This window comes from Misgurnus anguillicaudatus, chromosome 17 (assembly GCF_027580225.2).
Source record: "Misgurnus anguillicaudatus chromosome 17, ASM2758022v2, whole genome shotgun sequence".
NCBI classification, from domain to species: Eukaryota; Metazoa; Chordata; class Actinopteri; order Cypriniformes; family Cobitidae; genus Misgurnus; species Misgurnus anguillicaudatus.
In genome coordinates this window covers 16,743,131-16,765,530 of record NC_073353.2, presented here as the reverse complement: position 1 = coordinate 16,765,530, position 22,400 = coordinate 16,743,131, and the positions used below count along the sequence as shown (strand labels likewise).

The following is a 22,400-nucleotide window of genomic DNA, read 5'->3' as shown; positions in this document are numbered from 1 at the left end:
CTGTCTGTCTGTCTGTCTATCTATCAGTCAAAATATTAAAATATCATCTGTCTGTCTGTCTGTCTGTCTGTCTGTCTATCTATCAGCCAATATGTTATAATATCTGTCATCAAAAATGTTAAAATATCATCTGTCTGTCTGTCTATCTATCAGTCAAAATGTTAAAATATCATCTGTCTGTCTGTCTATCTATCAGTCAAAATGTTAAAATATCATCTGTCTGTCTGTCTGTCTGTCTGTCTGTCTATCAGCCAATATGTTATAATATCTGTCATCAAAAATGTTAAAATATCATCTGTCTGTCTGTCTGTCTATCTATCAGTCAAAATGTTAAAATATCATCTGTCTGTCTGTCTGTCTGTCTATCTATCAGCCAATATGTTATAATATCTGTCATCAAAAATGTGAAAATATCATCCATCTGTCTGTCTGTCTGTCTATCAGCCAATATGTTATAATATCTGTCATCAAAAATGTTAAAATATCATCTGTCTGTCTGTCTATCTATCAGTCAAAATGTTAAAATGTCATCTGTCTGTCTGTCTGTCTGTCTGTCTGTCTTTCTATCTATCAGCCAATATGTTATAATATCTGTCATCAAAAATGTTTAAATATCATCTGTCTGTCTGTCTGTCTATCTATCAGTCAAAATGTTAAAATATCATCTGTCTGTCTGTCTATCTATCTATCAGTCAAAATGTTAAAATATCATCTGTCTGTCTGTCTGTCTGTATATCAGCCAATATGTTATAATATCTGTCATCAAAAATGTTAAAATATTTTCTGTCTGTCTGTCTGTCTGTCTTTCTGTCTGTCTATCACCCAAAATGTTAGAGTATCTGTCATCAAAAATGTTAAAATATCATCTGTCTGTCTGTCTGTCTGTCTGTCTGTCTGTCTGTCTGTCTATCTATCAGTCAAAATGTTAAAATATCATATGTCTGTCTGTCTATCTATCAGTCAAAATGTTAAAATATCATCTGTCTGTCTGTCTGTCTGTCTGTCTGTCTATCAGCCAATATGTTATAATATCTGTCATCAAAAATGTTAAAATATTTCTGTCTGTCTGTCTGTCTATCTTTTAGCAAATATGTAAAAATCTATCAGCAAGGATGTTAAAATATTGCCTGTCTGCCTGACTTTGTATTGATTACTGTATATAATATTGACTTTACATTATGTTACCTGCATGAATAATCACTTCCACGTTATCCCCGACACACTGCACCATGTCCAGCAATCCCACACATCTCCATGAGGAGTACTGTCCCAACTTTTCACTTGATCCTTTCAGTCTGGATCTCTGTAATGAAGCACTTGTCCTGTGTGTGTTAGCGCGCGCACGCCCGCGCGTGAATGTGTGTGTGTGCTGACGTAGAGGTGGGCTGGCAGAGAATTAAGTGGAGTAGTCTGAGTACCATCAAGATAAGACAAACATCACAAGCACTAAAGAGAGTAGACAGCTCAGTCTGCGCACTGATCAGTGTCTTCTGACAGATGATATCTCAGCGGATCTTCATCCTGTCTGTGCAGATGTTCATTCATTCCCTTTCAAACTGAAAGCCCTGGAAGAAAAGTTGTGAAGTGATCGGAGAACCGTCGCACCTGGCTGAAACTGTCCGGTTTATGAATGAGGTATCACGAAATCGGTTGGCACTATCCAGCATCATTTTATTTGATATCAGATGTGGAGGATCTGAAGCGGATCGCAGCTGTGATAGAGTTGTACAACAGTATGGATTACTTTATATTTCGACTCTTCTGTGCGTTGGCTTTGGCTTCGCTTCTTGTTCAAAGGTAAGAGTGTTTGGACTTACACTTTTGTAACTTTTTAATATGTTTACATGCACAATAAATGTATTTGACTATCTTGAGCGCGTTGTTTGCCAATAAACCTAAATAAAATTCGGTATTGCAATTAAGCAACGTGTTTATGCGGTTATATTCTTGCGCATCTTCATATACATTTTTGTACACTTTTTGCGCAGTTTTTGTTTGTTGCATCTTCGAAAAAGTAGTACAAAGTGAAGTTTTGAATTAAAAAGATTTGCTTTTACTACTTTTAAAATATTTAATAAACGTTTTACATATGGGGTGTTAATAACAGTTAACTTCACTTTGTACTACTTTTTAAAGTGCCAGAAATGTTAAGTTCTGATCCATTCAATTTTTTTATAATTTCAATTTATTTTTTTAATTTTTTATATAGCGCTTTTCACAATTGTTTAATTGTTTCAAAGCAGATTTACATTAATAAATGCAGTAGAAAACACAGAAAAATCGATGGACAACATAAGCAGCTGAGCGCAATAAATACCGAGCGTAGTAACGTATAGAAGAGGGTGCTAAGTTAAGCCAATATCAGCTGACTCCCTAGGGGTTAAAAAAAGAAAAACATAATTATATTAAATAATGCTATATTTTTTCGTTTTCGTTCCTTTATGCTGTTGTATTGCTATATTGTAGTATTTGTGCATACGGTATATATATGTTATCTTTTTTCCAGCACACATAATAATGTATAAGTAATGTTTGCATATTTTAAGTTATGATATATAGCCTACATTATTAAGTAATTTCAAAACTTAGAGCATCTTAACAATACAATATAAGACCAAAACGAGAACTTGATTATGCATTAGTGCAGATTTATGTTGAATTCTTGATAGGGCTCCATTTTCTCTTCTAGGGCAGATTCAAACGAAATCCTGGGACTGAAGATCCCCTTTGACCCTATTCTGAATGCCAACACTGTGTGTTTGACTCTACCCGGCCTGACAAAGAAACAGCTGGATGTTTGTATGAGACATCCAGATGTGACAGCCTCTGCCATACAGGGCATCCAGATCGCCATCCACGAGTGCCAGCATCAGTTTCGAGGACATCGCTGGAACTGCTCTAGCCTGGAGACCAGAAACAAAATCCCCTATGAAAGTATTGTATTTAGCAGGGGTAAGCAACCAAATAAATCTGACCTATGTTAAATTTATATAATTTGATGATACTGTTAAGTACATGTGATGGATTGTTTTTGGGGAAGGTTTTGTACATGGGACAGAGACAGAAATAGATAAACGAATCTCAAAAGTTCATAACGTGCTTTAGTAATTGGAGTGCAGAAACTGGCTCATAAAAATGATTGCCTGAGGTTTGTACACTGCAAACACTCGTGAACGTTTAATATTATGAAAGCTTTATCAATCAGGCATATCATTACGAATGTAAATATCTTGCAAGAGGGCTTCCCCGGCCAGCTAATGCTTTTTACTTTGTGCCAGTTCAAGTGCTGTGAATTTGCTTTCAGCATTTTCCCAACCTTCGGTGGCAAAAGCATAAACCTGTTTAGTTAGTTTCTGTAACCCAAAGTGACAGTTTCCTTCAATCTTTAATTCGTTTTCCCACTTCCTGCCCCATCAGCGCAGCCGGGCGTGCCTCTCACTTTAAATTATTTGTTAGATTGATTTCTTCCAGGTTTTTCATTCGCTCGGAAGGAAACAGCATTTCCATGTCCGTGTCTTCTGCCTAAGTGCCGTTTGCCCCCCATAGATTCATGAGAGGATAGCAAGAAAAAACTGCACCGGCTATGTGTGTGTATTTCTGAATGCAGGTCTCCTTTGCTTAAGCGTGTATGTCATTGTGGGTGGCTGGGTTGTGAGTTTCTGTGTGTGTTTTGAAATGATCAATTGAACGTTGTTCAACTATCTCAGTCCCATGAGCAGCTCTGCTGCCAAGCGAATTCAGTGAATTCAAAACACTGATTGGTTCACACCTGATTTAAGTCTTTGAGCCTCATTAGTCATTGGTAATAACTGAAGATGGACAAAACAGGACACAAGGGTGAGGTGAGGCAAGTCTGTATTTACAGGCCGAACAAGACAAGCCCCAATCTGCATTAAACATGCTTTTTAAGTGGTAGACATGGGGTCATGTCTAGTTTAAAACTTGTTCAAACATGAAACTTTCTGTTTCAGTAGAAGTATCATTTACAATTTTCTAAAGGTCTTCAGTGGTCACAAGAATGCATGAGAATGCAGTGGTAAAGACCTCATTCATAGGTTGCCATATCCAGAAAAATAAATCCTAATTACCAGCCTGATGAAGTTTTTTGTATCATTTATATACAAAAAAGAAGAGTTTTATATGTATAAGAGGGCCTGTTTTATGCTAAAGTAGTGCACTTTGATTTTAACAGGCACAAGGAACTATAAAATGTTTCGCCCTCAGCTCTTTCATGTTTTTGAGCATGGCCTTCTTTAATTCCCATCTGTCCCTGAAAGTGATTCAGGGGAGTCTGCTTTTATGAGACCTCGGTTTATTATTGTTTGAGGTCATTAGCTCCCAAGACGGCTACGGCACATGCCGGCACCTCTGGTGAGGAACCTTCTTCTGGAAACTCCAAAGAAATAAAAAAAACATAGTCATTAAATATTCTTATACAACGGCAATGGGGCAACTCGCTACCGATATGCTCTACATGTGGCTCTCATGTGTCCGGCCCTATTTGCTGAGGAATTTCTTAAATGTTGTCGGAAAGCCTTAAAGTCCGCCACACTTCAGCTCCAATAAAGCGTGGTGGATGAGAGCTAAAATCCAGATGACTTCAGCTATGCGCTATGTGATTAGCACAGATCAAACGGCTACTAACAGTAGCCAGGTTAATTGCAGCCACGTTTTTGAGCTCAGCGCTGAGGCTTGTCTACAGCTGAGCGCATGTCTGTGCTTAGCCAAGTTAGCCACCTCCACACCTTCTCTGCGTTGAGTGAATGCATGTTGAGTGTTAACTAGATTTGTTGTTGTAGTTTTTGCGCTTGTGAGGTCTCTCCGTTTGTTGTGTGGAAGGAGTAGTGCTGCTGTCAATGGCACGCAAGCATCAGGGCACTTGCGGTTTCCCCTGTGCTGAGCGTGATAGAGATCTTCTCCACAAAGCGCAGAGACAATAAATCCGGGGCAAACGTGTGGTGGATGAACTGGGTTTTTTAAGAGTCTTGTCTGAATAATCCCTGTTGTCTCCTTGGCAGGTTTTAGGGAAAGCGCATTCGCATACGCCATCGCGGCGGCCGGCGTGGTGCATGCCGTGTCCAATGCCTGCGCCATGGGCAAGCTGAAGGCCTGCGGCTGCGATGAGAAACGAAGGGGGGACGAAGAGGCTTTTAGGGTCAAACTCAACCGTCTGCAACTGGAGGCCATGAATCGGGGTAAAGGGATGGTCCACGGAGTAATGGAGCACTTTCCTGCCGAAGCTCTCGGCCCCCAAGACTCCTGGGAATGGGGAGGTTGCAGCCCGAATGTGGAGTTTGGGGAGCGCTTCTCCAAGGAGTTCCTGGACTCCCGTGAGATGTACAGGGACATTCACTCCAGGATGAGACTTCATAACAACAGAGTTGGCAGGCAGGTGAGAGACAGCGTTATGCTTGCTGTGATAAATGCTAACTGTGTGTGATGAGCAAAGGGTGGGTGACACTAAGCTGGAACGAACCAGAGTGTTGGATTACATTTTCGGAGAGTGCAAAGAAGATCGACTTTCCCTTTTAAGGTGTGTTAAACAGTGGTGTTCAAAGATGAGCGCTTCTTTTCTACTGAGATACTATAACCGTGTCACATTTACTGAAGGAGACAACAGCAGTCGAGATCCTCCTTTTGATGTACCCAGAAGCAACAGATTCGTTCCGAACATTGTCTAAGCATGAAAGGATGCTCGTGTTGCAGCTGCACTCTTAAAAGCTTTGTCCCCGATTGCGTTGCCAAGCTTAACATTTTGGTCTGTACATTCCCTATGTTTGTCGGTTTGTAAAAAGAGAGGCCCTGGCATCTTGAAAGTTTTGGTGAACTTTTTGCCCGAGCTCCCGCCTGCACGCAAACGCATACGCCTGTGCCCCGTCCACGCTTAATTACGCGCACTCATGAATCTTTCGTGTTCTCCAACCCCCAAACCACCTACCAACACCAAAACACTTAAATGAGCAATAACTCTACTCAAGTAAAAGCAAACACATGATGCTCTGAAACCTGTTATCTTTGGAGTTGGGATTGTTTAAAAGGCATTTAGGCTTTATCAAAATATGCCTTCCCTGGTGTGTCCTTTGATCAGTGAGTCTCTGCTGGTGGCGATGTCTGATGTGAGGGATGGAGGTGTTGTCTGTTTGCCCGTATTGGACAAATTGGATAATAAGAGGCAGGTTAGTTGCACCGCAGAGCAGAAAAAGACATTTAGTTTAGTCTTTACTGACAAAGATTCTAAGGAATCATTTTCTTTAAGGTTTAAGTGAAAGTGGCCAATGAAGACCTATGGAATGTAAGACCTTAGGTGCCTTAAAGCTGCCTTAAAGGAAAACACAACCATTTTTCAATATTTTACTATGTTCTTACCTCAACTTAGATGAATTAATACATACCTATTATTTTTTATGCGTGCACTTTTAATCTTTGTACAGCGCTTCTTGAATGTGTTAACATTTAGCCTAGCCCCATTATTCCTAAGGCTCCAAACTAAAGTTTTATTTTGTGCCACGAAACTTACTCGTGTAACCACTTATGTAACAGTCTTGTAAAAGGAAAAAGACGGAAGTGTTTGGTGGCTTCTAAATTCATCCCTGTTTGGAGCCATAGGAATGAATGGGGCTAGGCTAAATGCTAACACATTCACGGGGCGCTGTGCAAAGATTAAAGGTGCACGCATTGAGGGGGGATAGGTATGTATTGATTTGTCTAGGTTGAGGTAAGCACATGGTAAAATATTGAAAAACTGTGGTATTTCCCTTTAAAACAATGTGTAACTTGTAAAATTATAAATAATTATACCACGGGTCTGTTGAATGCTGCATTCTGATTGGCTGAGAAATGTTCTATGGGTGTTGATTATTTTTTCTGTAAACCGCACACCTAATTTTTCAAATGTCTTAAAAATAGGCACCAGAGCAATGTTTGTGGTAACCGTGGTATAAGCGGAATAATTGACTCCGGTCCTTTAAATTATTTGAAAATAATGCACACCTGTGGTGCATTACCACCTTGGTGTGCATTATTTTCTTATAATTCAATGGCCTGTCGTCAATTATTCCTTACGTATAATGATAGCGAGAATAAAATAGAGCATGCAAGCAATTTATTACCTGTTTATAAATATATATAAGCACTTTGCAAGCGTAACATAATATCTAAATACCTATATAAATTGGATATTATGTTATGCTTGCAAAGTGCTTTAGATAACCCATTAGAAAGCACCTTTAGGGTCAGTATGTACCATTTAAACTCTGCATTGTACTTACCTTTATATGAGTTACCAAAATCAGTATTATATCAGGTCAGTATTTAAAAGTAAATTCTTAATTTTACGCAAAATACAATATCCGCTGTGTTATTCTGTCATCTTTTCTCCCTTTTTTCCCAAAACGCAATAAACGCCACGTCTCCTTTTCTGCAGAATGTAATAAATCCGCTCAACAAATCACTGCGCACCACTCCACACATTGTAAACAAACAATGGCGGCGCGTTGAATACTTCGTGATCAACAAAACAAAATAATACTTTAATGGCATTGATAAACCTGTGGTGGTTTTCTGTGACGGGAAAGAAATGTAAGCCATCAACATAATAATTTACGCGAGAGGCACTCGGGAGACGGAAAAATTACGATTGCTTGTTCTCCCGACAGCATTAAGTTTCTGTCATGCTTACACTTAACCCCAGAGGATCTTATGTAAAACTTTCCATTATTTTATGCAAAGCCAACGAAAATCGAGAAGGACCAAACCATTTTACAGCTCATCGCTGTGAAAAATGTTAAGCTTCGACATCCCAAGCATAACCGCAGCAATGACAGTGTACTTAATATGACAAAGTAAGTGTTTTGGTTAATGCCATTAATGTTCATTATTTTAATCAGTGTATACCACTAGTCAACTATATGAATATAACATGGCAAAGATGAATGCACATTTGTTTATTGATTCAATAGATTGATAGCATTTTGAAAAAAAAAACGTGTTATGGATTTATTGTATTTTGTGGAAAAAATAATTCGTTTTTATAATAAATCTTTGAAAATCAAATTATGGATTAGAATTTTTTATGTTTTTATAACCTAAACATGCTATGTGAAAGTTTGTAACAGAAATAGTGGTTTTCATCTATCCACATTCTTGGTATAGAAAACACGTTTTTACCGAAATTAGTCAAAATGGATTTATTGCGTTTTGGAACCAAACTCTTCATATATAGCCTTACTTCATGCACCACTTTAACCCCCTTCTTTTGCTCTTACTGTATGTATTCTAGATGTTACGGCTACAGTAAGCCTATGTACTACAGTATACCATGCAATGTTTTGATACTGCTTCTCACATGATAACAGCTCATGAGGTGTGCGCTCTTGACGTGGGTGGTAAGATATCCTGATGAATTAATCTGTTGTCACTCTTTATCAGGACGGCACAGAGCTGAGATGGACCATCAATGGCAGGTTCACACTAAGAGAGTTGCAAATTGTTCATTGTTTGCTGCTTCCTCTTCATAAATTTGTCTCTGTATCGTTTCATCAGTTTATTTCTGGTTCTCTTGATTATTGAGACAAAACACACTCGCCAAAAAAAGTAACAGATAATAGCCGTGTTTTTCATCTGACGTGCTTAAGATAGTTCTCATGCTCAACGTCATACTGTTTTGCTCTTATGGTAAACTCCAGCTGTAGCAGGTGCTTTGATCCATCTCACATTGTTCATTCTTGTAGAGGCTGTTAATATTTCCTAATTCTCTCTTAATGTGTCATTTTTGTAAAATAATTATCATTACCCGTTTAGATTCCATTGGCAAAAGTTACCTATCCGTGCACTTAAAAGTTGACACTTCAAAGGATTTGTGTTGTTATCAGTTTCCAAACAGATTAATTGCTATTTATGTTGGATGATATATAAAGGATGCTGGAACTTCAGGTTTTTTGTCTGAGAAGTTCAGTAAGGAGGTGTGGTGTTTGATCAGGCTGCCAACGAGTGCGAGATTGGTGAGAGAGGAAAGAACGGCTGTTTGGCAATCCAAACCAGATTATCTGTGAAAAATTACGAAGAAACATTGTAGCTACCAAAATATGTTACCTTTGACACATTTTCTTCCAGGTGGTGTTACAAAATGACAAATTCGTTAATTAAAAATACTGACTTGATAACTATATGTCACTATAACTCGCTTGAAGACCAAAGATAATTTAAGGGGCAGAACATGACCCAATATTCCCTCACCTCCCTACTATTCCCTCCCCGGGAACGGCAGTCGCTTGTAGAGGAATGTAGTGACTTTACTGGGATCTACATGTCGCCTCATGCCCACCCTCTGTTTCTCACGACGCTCAGTCTTGTTAAAAGCTCTAATTAGTGGCTGCTGGCTATTTGGAAACAGATGTTTAAAGCCAGCAAAAGATTTTAGACATCAAACAGAGCGGGAAGTCGAAAGACGTTCGCCCTTCCTTCCCCAAATACAACTTTTAAACAGTCTGTCACTGAAAAGCAACACAAGGGGGGAAAGGAAACTGCACAAAGAGAATCGATTTAAGTGTATTGTTTTAGTTTTCGCCATCCACTGCTTCTGGGCAGATCATGTGGACAGGCAGGCCGTAAAAAACAGGGCATGTTTTTATGCTTGCCGTAGTTGCCGATTACATGGTAACATTTAGTTGGGTTGTAAATTATTTTTTGCATGTTTTCATTGGAGCTGCTTTTACTCAATGAAGACTGACTGGGAAGCCAGGAAAGGTTTCTACTTTTAGAGCAGGGCAAGCGAAAAGGCAAGAGACACAGTTTGTAAGGACACCGTTTTTACATCAGGATATTAGAAGCACTTGCTTGATTCCTCAGCCTGACACTAGATATAATTTAAATTTAAGTATATATCTTATATAAACATGCCTAAATGAGGAAGCAGATCAGAGACTGGTCACACATCTATCAGAGACTTTAATGAAGATGTGTGTTGGTACGTTGAGGTTTTTGGTGGAACGCCTCCTCTGAAACATCAAAGGAGCAGCACAATTCTCATTCGGCAATTCATCAAGGCCCATTAGACGCGGGATCATGTTGTCAGACAACCTGTCATCATGTTGTCCAAGACCTTATGTGGACCTTCCACTTATACTTTACCAGCTTACATCAGTTTTAATAAAGCTGCAACATACTGCACACAAAAGTGGAGATGAGCTGCAGAGAATCAGCTTGCTCAAAGACTAAATCTTTCTGGTCTTGTTGTATGCACTGCCATGAAAAAAGAGATTTTAGATAAGACTGTATTATGTACATGAAGTATTAAAAATGACATGGAATCTTAAGAGCTTCTGTGGTATACGTTGCCATGCAACAACTTATGACAGACTGATCTTACGGAAAGTTGTGTTACAAAAACTTTTATTAATTTATTTGTGTCCATGGCACGAAATTCACCTTTCTTATGTGACTTGAGCATTAATGTGTCTTTCGTGTCATTCGCACAAATTTCTATACATAGTTTTTTTGCAGCCATGGCACAACTTCGTTCTCATTGTTTTTTTCCTATTTTCTTAATATTGTTGCTTGGGGTTGGGGTTAGAATCACTTTCTGTTACATTTTTAGACATCCTAACCCAAACCCCAACTCTAACCCCAACTCCAGGCGAGAATAGTTTTAAAAGGGAAAGAAAAACATGTAGAAACCAATACATAAAAGTACATCCTAACCCAAACCCCAAATCTAACCCCAACCCCAAGCGACAATGATTTAAAAATAGGGAAACAATACATAAAATGACATCAAAAAAGTAGAAATTTATAGGAATTTGTGTGAGTGACACGAAAAAGACATTTGTGCTCAAGGCACGTAAAAAAAGCTACATTTCGTGCTATGGACACAAATAAATTAATAAAACATTTTGTGAATATAACACGACTTTCCGTAAAATCATGTTGGATTTTCATTTCCTTTATGGCAAGAAAAAAACAACAGCAAATTGCCATTAATGAAGGCAACAATATTTTTTTTTATTTTACACTAATTCTCTTTGGGGTTTCTTACAGGGGACACAAATGATAAAATGCTTTTTAAATGAAAAACATTTATTTTGCCAAAATTGAATTGCTGTTATCCATTTTCACATTAGAAAGTTTATAGACAAAAGCATAAATTCAATATATATCAGTCTGGCCGCCCACTTACCTGTCTATATTTTTAAATGTATTTATTAGAAGTGTTTACGAAAATAATGCACACTCAAGGTGGTAAAGCGGCACGATGGAAAGCGAGTGCCGTTGCCACAGCGAGTGTGCATTATTTTCAAATAAATAGTCAATTATTCCCTTCAAACATTGCTCTGGTGGTTTGACATGTTAGGTGTGTGTTTACTAAAAAATAATGCATACCTGTGGAACATTTTTAACCAATCAGAATGAAGAATTCAACAGCCCTGCGGTATAAAGTATTAGTACATGTTCATAAAAAAAATTACTAACCTATATGTAAAAATATAAAGCAAGTATACTTGATTGTACTAAAAATATATTTAAATACCAGCAATTTGTAGTACATTTTTTTTATTCACTACAAATATACTAATTAAAAGTTTAGTTCAACTTCAGTAGTACCCTAATGCACTTAAAAAAAAGTAAAATAGTGTATTTTTAGTGTATTGAACGTGTCTCAAAATAGCACAGTTAAGTGCACTTTAATGTTTACTTTTTAATGTGCACTTTTAAGTTTATTTTAGTGGACTTTTTTACCTGGTAAGTAATATTCTATAGAAATAACAGGAACATTGTACTGTTTCACATACCATTTGTAAAACTTGTATTAATAATATGTTAATTTTTTTAGTTTCCAAAATTTAAACGTGAATGGCTTCATTATAAGTTGAATAAAAAGTGGTCAAAAAAAGAATTGCAATATACTTATCGCCGCAGGTTATAACTCTGGAACCTGTTTGACTATTCAAATGAAACTTTTCATTGTTGTTCTGTTTCATTTTCTTTACTGTGTACTTTTACATCGTTGATTCAGTGTGCGTGTGTTAATGGGGACTGTAGATCAACGGCTGTTTTGTTGTGTACTGCCTGTGGTCCAAATGTGTTACCAATGTGCTTTGCTTGATCTCAGTCTGGTGCCAGTTTATGGGCAAGCCAGTCTCACTTCTCTTCAATTACAGCGGCCCAGATGTGCCTCTCAGTTAACTCTCCACCAATGGGATCACAGCACACCCTTCAAAACATCCTCATCTACTGTGCATTTGAAAAGAAAACGTGCAGATTTATAGGCCCTGATATGTTTTGCTTGCAAAACCATTTATATAGTGGTTTCTGCTCTGTTACTGTAGGTTTTAAATCAGCACATGTTGCACATCAAAAGCCGATGGATAACTCCAACACTTCATGTCTACGTCTGTACATCTGTTGCTGCCAGTTTCTTTGAAAGACTTGTTCTTTTCACGTATGTGTCGCTGGGATTTCTCCAGACACCCTCTTTAGATATCCAATACATCCTATGATTGCACACTGTTACCCTATTTAATATCTTCATGCCTATGGAAACTGAAGGATACATTGAATAAAAACGAATGTGCTGATAAAGCCTATTGTTTTTCATCCTGTGCCAACAGAGAGCTCTGAGTTGACAGGCTTCACTTTTAAAGATGTTAATCGGTTCATGGCAGACACGGGAATGAGCTCAGCTTCCTGCACATCATTCGTAGCTCCTCAGGCTAGACAGTTTGCCAGGCACAGATGCCCCGCCTTTCCACAGATTATCCTGTTGTCACTTACGTTGGGCGGCAGCTTCCAAAAGCTTGCTTCCTGTCTGTTCCTCACACTTCCTCTGTCGCCACGCACCCAGACCATTCCGACCCTCAGGTGCTATTGAATACACGCGGAGGAAAGAGGACAAACAGATCCTCCAATCTTTCATCTCATCATAAAGCTTCCTCAGCAGAGGCCACACATGGCAAGAGCAGACAGGTTCACTTCCTCAGCGCTGGAGGTCAGAGATTTAAATACCCGTCAGGTCCTCAACACACAAAGCGAAAATATTTGACTATCCTTATTTGTCTATTCCCGAATGCCATCGGCCTTCAGGGTACTGATTTGGCTTTCCCTCGGAGGTCTGCTGTCTTATAAAACGATTTGTGTTTATTATGCAAATATTGAGACTGTAAAGGGTTAATACCAGTATCATCATGGTGTTCACCTGAGCCACAGCGAGATCAGATTGAGATTTTGGTGTTTATGTTTGCAAAAGCAGTGAAGATTTCATAGTACGTGATTCGCCACTGTGGGCGTATTGTGTGATTGACTGTTATTATTTTTGGCCTCAGTGAGCGTGCGATATCTATCTCTCAACTCTTTGAGTTCATTCATGTTACACCGAGCTCCACCATTTGCATGTGCACCTACACGGGCCTGAAATAGAAACCACCGGCATTCAAACCGTAGCCTCAATCTTCAGGCACGGCAGACGTCTGCTGAAAGTGACCCCTGTGTCGCTAGTAGCTTTGACTCATTTTCGAACCAGCACAGAAAGGGAAAAACAGTAGGGAAAACACGAGCCAAGCCATGGCTGAGTGACATGAAATATTGCGGTTTCGTCTTGTTTAGCGATGACTGCACGTACAGAGAAACCCAATCCGCAGAGTTTTGACAGACAAAACTCAGCTTATCTCCAAAGACTTTCAAACTGTGTTTTGTCCCGCGGTGAGCTCTGGGAACCCTGAGACGGTGTGAAATGTGGGATTGCTAAAGCTTAATGTTTGTGCTTGTGTTGTTGATATGGGTGGGTGCTGGGGCATCTGTCAGTAGTGAGGGTGGCCCTTCTTCCTCTTGGTAATTGGATCTAAAAGTTTATAGACACGGATGACAGACGAGCACATTGTTGAGAAAATGGGAGGTCTGAGCTTCTGAGTCGCCCATCATCTTTTACAACCAATGTTTGACGTGTCAGAAGCTCAAATAGCTTAACTATAAAATGCTGCCTTACTGTAAAACTATACCTAATGCTGGTATGATTGCAGTGGCAGTTTTGCACTTTTCAACACACATTCGTGATTCAGCTTATAATTACAGACTTGGTTATTTTTTGGGAATACCATAGTCATAGATTTCCTCAGATTGGCAGCTCTGGTCCAGATGTGCTGCGGTTTCCAATTTTTTAATGGTTTCTTTGTCTGTTTTGCTACTCCACAGGTTGTGGTGGACCACATGAGGAGGAAATGCAAATGCCACGGAACGTCGGGAAGCTGTCAGCTAAAGACCTGCTGGCAGGTGACTCCAGAGTTCAGGACGGTGGGCTCGCTGCTGAAGGAGCGCTTTAACATCGCCACATTAATCAAAGCCCACAACAGAAACACAGGTCAGGTTGAACATGCCCACCCCACTCACCGGCGGAGGGCCAATGCGCACGATCTGGTCTACTTTGAGAAGTCCCCGGATTTCTGCGAGAGAGACCTGGGGTCGGACTCTGCCGGGACGCAGGGTCGGATCTGTAACAAGACCAGCCATGGCATGGACAACTGTGAGAGCCTGTGCTGTGGGCGGGGCCACAACATTTTACAGCAGACTCGCAGCGAGCGCTGCAATTGCAAGTTCCACTGGTGCTGTTACGTAGTGTGCGAGGAGTGCAGGATAACAGAATGGGTGAGCGTCTGCAAATGAAATAAGCAATTGTGTATCGACAAAGACAATAAACGTAGGGAGAAAAACCCTTATGCAGTGGACTGCCGTTTCCAAGATTAGAATGGAAAGCACAAATGCGGACTGCGATGAATTCAGTGCTAAAGACGTGTGCACGGGTCCAAGCGCACGATTTCAGACTGATTTTGGACTTGCACTGCGTATAATTTCGGAAAGTATTTTTAATTTAAATAAATTAAGAATATGAATATATTGTGGAGTATATATCGTCAACAGAGACACAACGTTTTCAATGAAATCAATGGCTGGTTGTATTTAATAGCAGCTGCGTGGGATTCCGGTACTTAAAGAAGAGAAATATGATGTTTCATATACAGTATGTTTGCACAGAGCCATTTGTCCAAAGAGTTTGCCAGATTAACTCTTAAGTTTTAAAACGGTATCATATACCAGCCACTATCAATTCAAAAAGCCAGCAAATCTGAGTTTTAAATAAAAGTGTAGACTGTCTTTCAAAGGCTTGACGTTGAGATGAGCACATCCAGATGAATGGACTTCAGTCATGTGCAAGCCGTAGATCAATGTCTGGTGACTGAGAACATCGTGTTACATGAATATGGACATTTATTATGCACACGGGCATAAACGGTCAGATAAATTGAATATATATGGAAGAAGTTGGATAAAACCTCTACAGTTTTTGTGTGTATGATGTTACCCTGCAGTCTCTGTTGTTCACTGTAACAGGAATGTATTCACAAGATCTTGTCAGCAGATATTTAGGCAAATATATCAGCACATCTGGTTATATCATCATATCTAATCACCACACCTATAATGTGGTAGCTACAGTATAAAACACCAAATGTTATAAAACATTTTTTTTATAATTCAAGACCAACCAGAAGAGACACAGCTAGTGTGATGTGACTGTTAACATTTAAAGCATCACTTAATTCTCGTTTTAACATCATCTCAGATTGCTCAAAGCCTTAAAGTAACTTAACTCTGTTCCATCAGTAGTTACAGTAGTGGGTATTTTAAAGTAAAATAAAATAAAATAAAAACTCCCCAAGGCCAGTGTAAGAAACTTACCATATAAGTTTCATGTTATTTGTTTTTCTAGTCACTTTTTAAAAAGACATTTTACAAAAATCATAAACTTACTCTGCTGTTTTCTGCACATCTTTTGACCAAATTAAATTATACAGTAAGCTTTTTAACACTTTTGCTCATTTATACTGTCTTTTGGTAGTGTATGATAGAAAATCAGCATTCATGTCAAAAGATTTTAAAAGGGAACGCCAGCAATTTTATGTTTGTCCCATAATGAAAGAAGAATAAATTTCATTTCTTGTCTGTTTTTATCTGATAAGTTGGTTTGGTTCTGTTATTTCTGTCTTTCGTTGTATTTATTTATTTGTGTGTTTTTCATGATGTTCAATATATAACAAGCATCAAAGATTCATCTGTAAATCAATACTGAGTCAATGGCATTTGTCAGTTGATTGTTTCATAGAGTTCCTATTGCGGTGTGCTTAACACAGAAAAGTTTCATTCAATTCGATTTGATTGTTTGCACATTTTATCCTGGAGAAAAGACTGACAGGAAATACTGTGTGGGTGAATGCGAAAATAAGCAATTTTTTATGGTATAATTTTTTAAGTTTAAATATATAAGTTATTTTATTTTGTGGATAACTTAATATTTGTAAAACAATAAAGAACTTAATTTTAAACAGTTGAAGAATGTTAATATTTCTTGGCACAAGTGTTTACATTTCACTTTTACAATGCACAAAATTTCACGACAACATTTTATATGTTGGTCATGTATAAGACAGACTGATGCATCGTTTCATAAATCATTCTATAAATCCTGAGATTTTGAAAGTAGATTTCTGTAAGATTTTTAGGCCCTGTTTACACGAGAATGCTTGAGGGTGAAAACATAAAAATATTTTATCAGATGTGCCTTTCGTTTACACGGCAATGGTGTTTTTGGGGCTTAAAAAACACAAAAAAGTGAAACCACCCTCCAGAGTGGAAATCTTAAAAACGCTCTACCGTCGCGTTCCCATCTAAAGGGTAAAAACGCAAAAGTCTGCTCGCGGTGGATCTCGTCATGTACGCGTTTACGTCACAGACATATGCCAGTTCAGGAAAATAACAACAAACATGTCGAATTATTTCCACACGTCGGACCTTCAAGTTGCCATAGCAGCTCTAATAAATATACAAGAGTTTTTCCAGCAGTTGTATGAAATATTCATAGCTAGTATCAGAGAAGGTGCATTAATTACCTCTATCAAATTGTTGATGCGTCAATTCGTCAGAGGCAAACCGACTTTGGACGAGACCTGGGGTGCGCTTCCCAAACAACGACGTAACTCGTTGCTGAACGACCATAGTAAGATGCATCGTTGGAGAAATGAACTTCCTTGTCACGACCGTTTCCCGAAAGCATAGTAACTTTGTCGCACATTCGTCATTTGAACCATGTTGATTTAACAACATAGTTGATGATGTCACTTGGGATCTGTGCAAATCGATTTGTCAGATTATTGCTGTAAATAACATATACTGAATCGAAAGACTGATTTTGTTATCATGATTTAGTTATCTGTTGTTTATTTTCAAGAAATGTAATCTAATTCACGCGAAAGTTCCCTCTTACGTCACTCCTCCCAGGGATTCCCCAGGGTCCTACAGCTCGTAGACAGCGCACACGCGCAGTTTTCAATTTTAAAGACGTAAAATAGAATTATAATATATTTAGGAGGATGGATATACATTGTACTACATGTTTTTTGCTCAAAAGCATGATCAACGTAAGTCCACATATGATAATAACAAGGAACGATGGTTCTAACGACAGGTGAAGAGCTGTCGTTCCAACGACACAAGTTAGCAATGCAGTTTGCGAATTGGGAAACACCAAATCGTTGAACGATGTTAGTATCGATGGAACTTACGATGTTCGTTGGCTAACGATGCTTTTGGGAAACGCACCCCTGGGAGAACAATGAAGAAGGTTGTATACAGGCGCGTGGACTTAAGGGCGATTAACAGCGCGTCAGATCTACGCGGACCGCAAGCACTGTGATTGGTCCACCAGAACCCCTCCCGTCAGATAAAAAATCTGGATTCGGTGCATCCCTAGTATAAACGCGGAATAAAAAAATTAATAACGCAACGACACTTTAGTGTTTTCTTTTCAGATCATTTCCGTGTAAACGTAGCATTAGTATTACATCAGGCAGTAATGCTTTATCCATTTCACCAGAACCTGCAAATGTGCTAGTGCAGTAGCTGAAATTAAAGGCAGGAATGTGAACCAGCCAAAGTAAACAATAGAAACGTGTACAAAAATAATGTATTGAAGTATGTACATGAAAGACTTAAGTGGCAGCCATTAAGCAAAATTACATTTCATTTCTTACATAAGGAATAATCTTATGTAAACATACACAGAGAAGCAGAAAGAGACAGAGAGATTAAAAAGTATCATCTGGCAAAAGCAATCAACTTTTTTCTTCATTGAGTATTGCAAAAGTATGAAGACATGTATGTTGTTGGAGCCTGCAGAGAGATTCCCTCAGGGAATCAGGCAGCCTAACTGACAGCTTGTTGTGTATACAGTAGCAGAACTGATCACCTCTGCTATTAAATAAACATGCTGTGGCACAAATTCACATTTTAATTGTCTTTTGTAAAAAAACACATTAAAGCCATTTTGTTGATAGATAAGTGTTGCACAAATTAATTATTAAATCACACACTGCTTCCAAAATAGTGCAAAGTTTCATAATACTGTTTGTAGGATTTTTTGCACGAGATGATTTTTCTGTTGTCTGTCAACAAATTACAGTACAATGTAATTGTGAAGCAAAAAAGAAAAAGACTTTCCAGTACCTTGGAAAAATGATACAGGTTAACAAAGGAAATAACCCGTAGGCAGAACTGTATGCAGTGTTGTATGGGGAATCACTGTGAAGTCGGGAAAATTCATCCTCGCAATGCAGCAATAAAAAGTCACGATATCCCAAATTGCCACATACTAGTTATTCATTTTGTAACTGACTTCTCCCATCATCAGTTATGGGATCCTTGTAAATGATATTTAATGGTGATGCTGTGTCTTATATGGCTGAATGATATTAGGATCTGAGTTTCTTCACAGTAAATGCAAACACTATGCAAACCACCCCTAGTCATTGTTGGATCTAACAATAACCTTATCAAAGCCTATAGAAATGTATATAAATTATGCTTTATGATTATGACAACAGATTCAAATCATTTTGCATTAGTTGACAATTACATTGAACTAATGCCTAGATGTTTTGGGGGGAAAGACTATTCAATAAAGATCCATATATTTTGATTAACATGGCATAAGAAATTTTATAATGTGCACAAGTGACTATGATGTACAAGTAGTTAAAAAAAACTTCAATTGTGATCACCAAAGCAACATACCAGAAATGTGCTTCTTTTAGTTCAGATTTCGAGCACCACTGGTAATAATAATGCAGTAACAACAATAACAAGAATAATAATACTAATAATAATTTAGTAATAATCAGAGGTGTATACTACTTAAGTATTTTTACTTTCTACATAAAAGTAAATTTTCAAGAATTCATTTTTTTGTGTTTTTCTTTGGAAAACATACATTCCAAAGCTTACTATCATAAAATTTACTCCACTACATTTCAGACGCTACAACTTGCAAATATCTTATCATGCGACACAGCTTTGTTTAATTTCAAAACTCAACAATGGCACGAAAGAAGAAGTGTGTTTTTGGATGTAAGGAGAAGAAAGCCAGCCTTATGAAAACAATGGATATAGTTTATAATCCGGGGTAGCAGCGGAGTTTTGCATGTGTTTGATGCGGTGGATTTTCCCAACCGGGTCACGAGTTGCATGCGGACTTCTGTCTTATGTTGGAAATAGGCGCGTGCATATTATATAAATGACATGAACATGTAGTGAATCATAAGTTATAAGTGTTGTATAGTGTTGCATGACTTGGATGACTCGTACTCGCTCCACCCGCGGTAGTAACTCCTCCTTCTTCATTTTTCGTACGTTATCGGAAAGAGTCGGTAAATCTTTCTTTTATACATCAGATTAAACTAAAGACTCTTCGGAGATATAAAGGATGTCATACTACTCTACAGGTACTCCAGATTAACATCAGAAATGCAGAAACAGCGTGTGTTATGTGAGCTTTAAGTAGTATACACCTCTTGTAATAGTGTTGTATATTATTGAATTTAGTATTTTAAAATTAGTGCTATAAAGTTTTTACATTTACTTTAAAAAATTAACACTGAAAGTATACTGAACAATTCAATTATCTTGTATAATTGGTTTAGTTTAACATTGCTTTGATTGGCTAAAAGTTCATTGTAGTTTGAGATCAACATAAGAACCCTTTTGCGGAAACTGACAAAAGTTATATTTTACATATATTTTACAAGCACAGCCTTGAAAGGTATAGTTTATTTGACTCGTACATGTGCACAGATCTTCGACGCATAGGCATTACGACAGTACAGTAAGCACTCTTCTGATGAAAATTGTGTACAGACCCTCGCGTACACCTAAAAAATGGAACATACTTCGGCCTTAACACTTATGTGTATAAAGGGACATTTCACTTTAAAAAAAAAATATGCTCATTTTCCAGCTCCCCTAGAGATAAACATTTGATTTTCACAGTTTTGGAATCCATTCAGCTGATCTCCGGGTCTGGCGCTAGCACTTTTAGCATAGCTTAGCACAATCCATTAAATCTGATTAGACCATTAGCATCACACTCAAAAATAACCAAAGAGTTTCAATATGTTTTCTATGTAAAACTTGACTCTTCTGTAGTTACATCGTGAACTTAGACCAACGTAAAATAAAAGTTGAAATTTTCTAGGCTGATAGCTAGGAACTATTATTGCGCCTGCTGCAGCCACATTACAGCAGCAAAGTCCGTGATTATAACACCACAATGAGAGTATAGTTTGTAGCTATATCGCCTAGAAAATCGCAACTTTTAATTTCCCATCTGTCTTACACTTAGTAGCTACAGAAGAGTCAAGTTTTAAATAGGAAAAATATCAAAACTCTTTGGCTATTTTTGAGTGTGAGGCTAATGGTCTAATCAGATTCAATGGATTATGCTAAGCTATGCTAAAAGTCGTACCGCCAGGCCCGGAGATCAGCTGAATGGATTCCAAAAAGGTACAAATTAAATGTTTAACTCTAGAGGAGCTGAAAAATATATTTTCAAAAAAAGTGGAGTGTCCCTTTAAACCAAACCTGGATAGGTACACCTGGTAATGAATCGGAGTATGAGTTGTATAACCAGTCTAATTCAATGAAAACAAAACATAAGCAAATAAAAACCACATTGATATGACATGTCTACAGATTTATGTTCATCCTGTAATTTGCTTTCTTTTGTAATCAGTCATCAAATGTATGCAAATAAAAAGAGATTAAATCAAACTATGTTCAAGAAAGATTATTTGCATATTGTACCCTTTTGTTTACATCAACAATACCCTGTGTGGCACCCATCATACGCTCTACTTTAATGAAGTGCAGTGAAGACATGCAGAAAGAAAAGGCCAGAAGCAGCCAATGGAAAACAAGCACCTCAGCGCCAATGCCTGATGTGAAATAAATGTTCTGCGTTTTTCCCCAAGGGCGGATCACGTCAAACCAATATGATGGGCCAGTCTCTACAAGCACAGAGCAGAACAGACGGAGACACTGTACACACCACGCAAAGCTCAGAATGACACAGTTTTTATTGCAGTCGGCGATAAGTCATTATTATTTTCTCAGCCGAATCAAAAGCATGACACGAGAGAGGCGGAGACCGTGGAGTGTGTATTGAGGCCTATGCACGATTTGGCCATGGTTGCTTGACCGTGCTAAAGGAATTATGATTCTGTAAGACTTTGGTGTCAAAAGCTCTTTTAATTACCTGTTTGCAAACACAAGTGAACTTTGACCTCCTTTATATATTGAAAGACCACACATGAATGTTTTAGTAGATGTCAGTTTGAACGTACGAGAGGAATTTAGACTGAAAAGATGCGTTCATGCGGATGAATATTGCAGCCGGCTCTGGGTGGCGGTTTATTTTACAGCTGTATGTCAATCATGCTATTTTGATTTCCTGTTCTTCCAATGCCAATGTTCCGTTCCTAAACAGATTAGAGATACGGTGGGCACACTTGCTGTTTTAAAGCCAGTGAAATAGCATGCAATAACTTAGAAGTTACCATTGAAATGCTTTGACATTGCTGTCAACATGATTATTGCTTTGTTCATGACATCAAAATGGAAATCATATTCTTCTTTTATCAACTCGAAGAAGGAAGACCTTTAATTGTAATAAAGTTTGCTAGCAGCCTTGGATTGTCAGTTTTTGCATGCATCCACCCCCCATCACAAAATTATGTGGTTCTGCGATGCATGTCATTTTGTGAAAATTGAAAACGGAGAGGCAGGATAGAGCTTGTTTAAGATTTTTCCTTATTGTATAGCACACCCTCCCATCACTATCCTGTTTTGGGCTATAATCGGCTGTACGCTCATTCGCTCATAACAATACTTGTAATTTGTTTTTAGTTTTAACAGTGTCGTCTGAAAAGGGACTTTTCATAATGCCTGTAAATATTTCTCATCTCTCTGATGGTGTCTATAAAACAGAGAAACCACTAACAGGCCTAAAAAAAGTCAGAGAGAGGCTCGTT

General features: G+C 38.2%; 1 protein-coding gene across 1 annotated transcript; it reads left to right on the top strand.

Moving 5' to 3' along the window:
- Positions 1-1,025: 1,025 nt before the first annotated feature.
- wnt10a (wingless-type MMTV integration site family, member 10a) lies at positions 1,026-16,385 on the top strand. Its single transcript, XM_055216124.2, has 4 exons — positions 1,026-1,797; positions 2,690-2,952; positions 5,019-5,392; positions 14,182-16,385. The coding sequence occupies exons 1-4, from the start codon at positions 1,631-1,633 to the stop codon at positions 14,647-14,649; spliced, it is 1,272 nt and encodes a 423-aa protein (XP_055072099.1). The 5' UTR covers positions 1,026-1,630; the 3' UTR covers positions 14,650-16,385.
- Positions 16,386-22,400: the final 6,015 nt, after the last annotated feature.